Source organism: Pseudozyma flocculosa (assembly GCF_000417875.1).
Source record: "Pseudozyma flocculosa PF-1 unplaced genomic scaffold scaffold00016, whole genome shotgun sequence".
Taxonomy (NCBI): domain Eukaryota; kingdom Fungi; phylum Basidiomycota; class Ustilaginomycetes; order Ustilaginales; family Ustilaginaceae; genus Pseudozyma; species Pseudozyma flocculosa.
The window spans coordinates 370277-376825 of NW_006920884.1; the positions used below are offsets into that span (position 1 = coordinate 370277).

The following is a 6549-nucleotide window of genomic DNA, read 5'->3' on the forward strand; positions in this document are numbered from 1 at the left end:
GTCGTCGGGCGTGTCCGGATCGTCGGAGTCGGCGTCGTCGGCGGCGTTGTCGGCGGGACCTCCGGCACGGCGTTGGCGGTCGATGCCAGGTGCTGCCGCTCCTCGACCTCGCCACGACCCTCTTTCGCCACGTCGTCGTCGTCGCCTTCGTTGTCCTGGCCGTCGTCGTCGTTGCTGCCGGCCGCTGCGTCTGCCGGTCCCCCTTCGGCTTGAGCCCGGGTCGCTGCCGTCGCCGCCGCTGTCGCCGCTGCTCGTGCGCCCTCGGTCCAGCCGTCGAACCAGAAGGTCTTCTTTTTCATCCACTTGTCGCTGAAGCGCACCCACTTCCAGAGCTTGAGCCTCATGGCGTGGACCTCGAGGACCTGGTTGACGAGGATCTCCTTGCTCGCCACGTGCAGCTCGCCCTCGGTCTCGCTGAGGCGCGTGGTAAAGACCTGGCAGGCGGCCAGCAGCTTGAGCACCGTGTCGCCGTAGAACTCGAGCCGCTCGTAGTCGAAGCCGGCGTTGCGCGCGGGCGGCGTCAGCGCCGTCAGGACCAGGTCGCCCGGCAGACGGTCCGACAGGAGGGCGCGGCTGCACCCCTGCGAGAGGAGCAGGTCGTCGTAGCGGTAGAAGACCGAGGGGAGCAGCAGGCCGCTGCGCGCCACCGAGAGCGGCAGCGGGTGGACGTGGGCGTAGAATGGGATGAGCATCCGCGGCAGCGTCCGCCTCTGCCTCTTGCTCGCGACGGCCGACGGTATGCCGACCATGGCGGCGGCGGCCGCCGTCCCGGGTTTGGTCGAGGTGGGCCGGGGCACGAGCTGGTTGCGCCACTTGTCCAGCTTCCTGACCGACAGCAGCGGCTGATCCGCGGGCGGACGAGCCACGTCGGCGCCGCTGTACCTCGCCTTGGATTTGCAGTAGTGGTCAAAGTAGCTGGTGCTGTCCCACTCGGACTCCTTTGAGCCCGGCGGCGGGCGCGAAAAGGGCGTGAGGTCGCGCCGCACCCCGACGGCGTAGAACGAGCCGGGCGCGACGAGGTCGGCGCGGTCGATGATCATGGCGTCGAAGATGTCGTCGAGCGGCACGTCGCCGGCGTTGCGGAGCGCGCCCGAGGCGACGGCCTCGACGGCCGACCAGTCGACCAACGGCGTCGATCCGGTGCCCGAGGTTTCGGCTTCGGCGGGCAGGACGAGGAAGGGGGCCTGCAAGTCGTGGATCTGCTGCCTGTGCGTGATCCAGCCCAGGAGCGTCTCGGTGAAGCGCTGGGCCGCGTCGAAGCGCTCGGCGCTCAGCACGACGGGCTGCGCCGGTCCCACTTCGCCGAGGCTGGAGAGTCCCCGATCGCCGTACAGCTGCAGCAGCGCCGTGGGCGGCAGAGGCTGTGCCGTGACGAGGAACAAGGAGCGGTGCCGGATCTTGCCACCGTCGTCTTCGTCTTCGTCTTCGTCGTCGTCGTCGCCGTCGCGGCTGAGGCGTTCCAGCGGCACCAACGTCGCAAACGCCCGCAGGGACCCATCCGAGCCCAACGCTTGGCCGAGGCCAGGCAGCGTGTTCCAACCCTGGAACTCGTCGCGGACCCGGAAGTGCAGGAGCCGGGTGGGACTGCGCAACGGTGCGGGGGCCGCGTAGATGGCTCCGTTGCTGTCGCTGGCGGCCGGATCCCAGCGTAGACGGTACGGCATGCGCGGCATGAGGTGCTCGTCGAGCAGGTCCAGCTCCCTCAGCCTCCTGCAGGCCTCGAGCGCAGCCATGCGCTTTGCGGCGCGCTTGGTGGTCCACGGCTCGGTGACGACCTCGCGGAGCTGCGAATTGGCCGGCAGCTTGAGGTGGCAGACAAACGTCCGCGGCCACACCGTGTCGTCGATGCGGATCTCGAACTCGGGCCGCGCAAACGAGTCCTTGCCCTGCTCGACGCGCAGGTAGCCGGCGTAGTGCGAAACAATGTTGGGCGCGTCCTGCGGGTAAAGTCTGGCGCCGGTGAGGGGCTCGGCGAGGAAGTATTCGTATCCGAGCTCGTCCTCCTCGACCTCGGGCCGGGCCGTCGCGCCGGTCTTCTCGGCCAGCTTGGCCAGCCAGTCGCGCCGTCCCATCTCGGTGAGGGTGGCCGAGGCGATGACGCGGTAGTGGGCGAGGTTGTTGCGCTCGGCCATGACGACGAAGCGACTGTCCTGGGACCGCGCTCGCCCCCGCGACTGGAGGAAGCCGCTGTGGCGATCGAAGAGGTCGAAGCGGACCACGACATTGGCAGCCTGGATGTCGAGCCCCTCCTCGGCCACCGACGTGGCGATCAGAAGGTTGGTCGGTGCCCGGCGGCGGAAGCGGTCGAGCACCTCGACCTGGTCGTGCCAGTCCATGGCGAGGCCGGCGGCCGTGTCGTGACCGATGAGCCACTCGGGCTTGAGGTAGTCGAGCTCCGGGACGCGGCGGAGCAGCTCTGCGAGCGCGGCGGCCGTCTGGCGGCGCTGGACAAAGATGATGCCGCAGAAGGCGGCGCGGGAAGAGGGGCTGCAGCCAAAGCACTTGAGGATCTCGATGAGGCGGAGGACCTTGGGGCTGCAGTTGTGCGGGCCCACGTCAAAGGTGGAAGGTGGCGGCGGCTGCTCGCCGAGGACGGCCATCATGGCGCGGTTGAGCTCGGCGTCGGCGGACAGCTGCGATGACGAGATCTTCTGCCCGAAGATGTCCTGCGGCGCCGCCGTCGACGTCCACGCGTCGTCGAGGAGCGTGCGCCTGGCGCTGTGCTTGCGCGCGTTTTCCTGCCAGCGCTGTGCGCGCGTGAAATACTCCTGTGTCGAGCCGTGCCAGACGAGGTCCGTCATGAGCTGCCCGTGCTGGATCAGGCTGTACTCGATCTTGGGCCACACCGTCTTGGCAAAGTCGTCGGAGACGTCGGCGCAGCGCTCGTGCATCAGCCTGGACAGCGCGGTCGGCTCGATGCCGGCGGGATCGACGGCGTCGTACTCGGCGACGAGCTCGACGGGCCGATTGACGACATTCTGGAGGTCGACCTGGCTCTTGTCGGGCGCGGTGACGATCTCGGCGTCGAGCGTCTGCTCGAGCAGCTTGCTGGCCTCGCCGTAGTCGCCCAGCGAGAAGACCGGGCTGGCCGTCATGCCGAGGATCTTGGGCCGCTGGCCCTCTGCGGCCAGGCGATAGTAGAGCATGATGCGGGCGTAGGGGTGGCTCTTGATGGCATGATGGGCCTCGTCGAAGACGAGCAGGTCGATGTCGTCGATGCGGACGTAGGCGTGCACCAAGGCTCCGAGGAGGCATTGGGCGGTGGCGACCACGACATCGTGGGCGTCGAGCAGCGCGTCCCACTCGGGCTTGCGCCAGGTGTCGAGGCGCAGCTTGCTGTCGAGGATCTCGTCCTTGAGCTCGCCGTAGACCTTGCCAACGCGGAGGTCGGAGAAGCTGGCGATGACGTTGGCCTGCTGGTGGACCAGGGGCACGAGGTTGACGAGGAAGAAGCTGACCCTGCCCTGCCTCGATGCGGTCTTGCCGGCGCTCGAATGCGGGATGTTGGCGGCGCTGAGGTGCAGTCGGTGACCGCTTCGAAGGTCGTCGCCCTGCTGGTCGGCCATGCCAGGGCTCGGGTCGGTGCCGCGGGTGGAGACGGGCTCGAGTCGCCTCATGTGTTGTAGAAGCAGGACAGACACGAGCGTCTTGCCGCTGCCGGTGGGGAGGCATACGATGAGGTTCCTGGTCTTTGCCTGTTCGAAGAGCTTGCTCTGTGTCGTGGGGTGACGGCGACGGCAACGGGGCATGCATAGAGGGTCAGCGTTGTGCGATCAAGTGCCGTCGAAATCCAGGTGCGCATGGGCTGGCAGCTGCCTCGCCACCCACCTGATACGATCGCACCTCTACGTCGTCGATGGACTTGTGGTGCTTGGTCGCTGGCGGGGGTACGGCAGTGCGTGCCACGACCCTTGCGGCGAGCTTTTTGAGGCGCTTGAGCCGCTGCTGCCGCAGGGCGTCTTGATCGTCTTCTTGTGCATCGATGGGGAGCGCGTCGAGGGCCTGCCTGGCTGCTTGCCAGGGTCGCTTGAGCATGTCGGGCGTGCCCTGGTGCTGTTCGTGGACGTCGTTGGGACCGTCAAGGGCGTGCTGGGCGCGGTCCTCTTTGGGGCTTCTAGGAGGTATGCTGCCGGGCGAAAGGGACCCGACCTTGGCCAAGGAATTGGACCGAGGACGAGGGTCGATAAGAGACGGGCAAGACGCTGGTGATGTCGGCATCGATGGGCGAGGGGCCGGGTGGAAGGTGTGAGGCGACGAGACGGGGAGGCGTGGGTCTATGTATGCTGGTGCGGGCCGTCTAGCTGGGCATTGAGCGGGTGTACGAGTGGGGATCTGGTATCTACGAGGGTCAGGATGGGTCTTGCAAGGTTGGCATCAAGCTCTAGGAGGTGAGCGAGGCGAGGGGCTCTACATATATGGGTGAGGGAGGCCGTCTAAGGGGGTTGGTCCAAGTGGCTGCTGGGACGCAATAAGGTTAGGGGCACGGGCGGTGGCGGTGGCGGTGGTGGGCGGTAGGAAGGGGAAGCGGGGGTGGCCCCAGTGATGGTGGTGGTGACGAGGGGGGCGGAACTCTCGCCATGGCGGGCCGGGGCGGAGGGCAGAGGTGATGATGGAGGTGAGAGCGGCGACGGTCCGAGGCGCGGTTGATGAAGGGTGAGTCAAAGTGTAGGGTAGGGTAGGGTAGGGTAGGGTAGGGTAGGGTAGGGTAGGGTAGGGTAGGGTAGGGTAGGGTAGGGTAGGGTAGGGTAGGGTAGGATAGGGCCGGGTGAGGCTGGGCAGGCATGGCCAGGCCTGGCTAGGCAGAGGATGGATGCTTGCAGCAGGCTCGCCGTTGGTTGGTGCGTGCGTGTTGGACTGACCAGACCCTGCCCGGAGCTGCCTGGGCCTGAGCCTGCGCCTGCGCCTGCGCCCCGAGCTGCCTGGCTGCGCTTGTCTTTTTTGCCTTGGTCTGCCTGCGCTCGTCTGGGCTGGCCGGGCGGGCCTTTGTCTGGTCCGAGCGAGCCCTGTTCTGGTGGCCGACGCGAACGCGTTTCTTGTCTGGGCGGAGCGCGTAAAGTGCCAAAGGGTCGAGGCCGGCAGAGGCAAGTCATTGAGTCGTCCGACGCCACCGGCTTCCATCCAGTGGTCGGGTCCTCGAGTCCTTCTCTTTGCTCTCCAACCCCAGATCCCCCGCATCGTCATCCAGCCGTCGTCCGGTCGCCCTCATACCCTACTGCAGAGCAGGGGAGCATCGCCATGTCGTCGCCGCTCGCCTCGAGCTCCCGCCACAACCTCGACCTGCCGCACCCACCTCGCCACGCCAAGGACCCGCTCCGCCTCCTCCTCGCCGCCGCCGCCGACGAGACCGACTCGGACGACGACATCGACGTCGAAAACCACCAACCTATCCCCCTACTCTCCTATCCTCATCACCACGACGACGATCAGGATGACCACGATGACGACGACAGCGACCTCGAATCCGACACCGAAGTCATGCGTCGTGCCAAGCGCGCACGCCACTCGGCCAGCCACGCCCGCATCTTTACCAGCCCCACAAAGAGGCTGGCACACAGGACCACCGCCGCTTCGCCACGCCGAGCCGCCGCCGCCGCCCCCTTCAACGCCACTCCGACAAAGGCGCGGAGACCCATCCTGATCAAGGGCAACGTCACCCCCTCCAAGGCGTTCTCCATCTTCAAAAACGCCAAAGCCAACCGCGCCACCAGGACGACTACGGACGCAAAGGAGCTCCGGCGTCGTCCCCCACCCGGCGGCCTCTTGACGCCCCCTCCCTCTTCCCCCGCTCTCCCTTCCTCGTCGGCCACCTCCGCCGCATCGACATCCACCGCACCGCTCCGGCTCTCGCAGACGACGCCGCGCTCCTCTGCCCGCTCGGCCTGCACCAGCATCGGCGTCGATGGCTTCTTCTCCCCCGCCAACCACCATCACCTGCCCCCCGCCGCCCTCCTCTCGTCCCATGCAGCAGCGCCGACCCCTCTGGCGATACGCCACCTCTTGGCCTCGGCCCACCCGGCCTCAACTTTCACCCCGGCCTCGGCCTCGGTCCAGGACGCCTTCTGGTCCCTCAAGACGCGACGATCCGCCGGCAGCTGGGGAGCCTCGTCGCTCACCTCGCTCGGCCGCCAGCCTCGCCTCAACGCCAACTCGTTCCTCTCCACCTACCTCTCGCCCCCCACCAGCGTCATGCGCCTGCCCCTCACCGCCGACGCCGCCGTTGCCCACCCGCTCTGCTCGAGCTACAGCTTCTCGTCGCGCTCCGTCAACCCGCGTGCCCAGTGGCTCGCAGTCGGCGACGACCAGGGCCGGCTCTCGCTGCTCAACACCTTGCCCCCGCACGACGACGGCGCGCAGGAGTACACCGACACGCCCAGCTGGCTCGCCGTCGACGCCGAGCAGCAGGACTCGATCTTTGAGCTGGCCTGGCGTTTCGACGACCGCGTCATCCTCAGCGGCGCCAGCGACTACGTCATCCGCAGCTGGGACGTCGAATACCAGGTCCAGCTCGACCGCTTCGAGGCCCATCGCGGCAGCCCGAGGAGCATCGTC

The 6549-nt window shown here is 67.6% G+C and overlaps 2 protein-coding genes across 2 annotated transcripts in view; one reads left to right on the forward strand and one right to left on the reverse strand.

Annotated features, from left to right (window-relative positions):
- PFL1_04802 (uncharacterized protein) overlaps positions 1-4035 on the reverse strand; it is a gene marked incomplete at both ends in the record, with an annotated part of 5668 nt that extends 1633 nt beyond the window's left edge. Inside the window, 2 exons of the mRNA XM_007882330.1 lie at positions 1-3713; positions 3829-4035. The exon at positions 1-3713 is cut by the window's left edge and continues 1633 nt beyond it. Coding sequence (XP_007880521.1) covers positions 1-3713; positions 3829-4035 — 3920 coding nt within the window. The remainder of the gene's footprint in view (positions 3714-3828) is intronic.
- Positions 4036-5235: 1200 nt separating this feature from the next.
- Positions 5236-6549, forward strand: part of PFL1_04803 (uncharacterized protein) — a gene marked incomplete at both ends in the record, with an annotated part of 3039 nt that continues 1725 nt past the window's right edge. Inside the window, one exon of the mRNA XM_007882331.1 lies at positions 5236-6546. Within this exon, the coding sequence (XP_007880522.1) occupies positions 5236-6546 (1311 nt within the window). The remainder of the gene's footprint in view (positions 6547-6549) is intronic.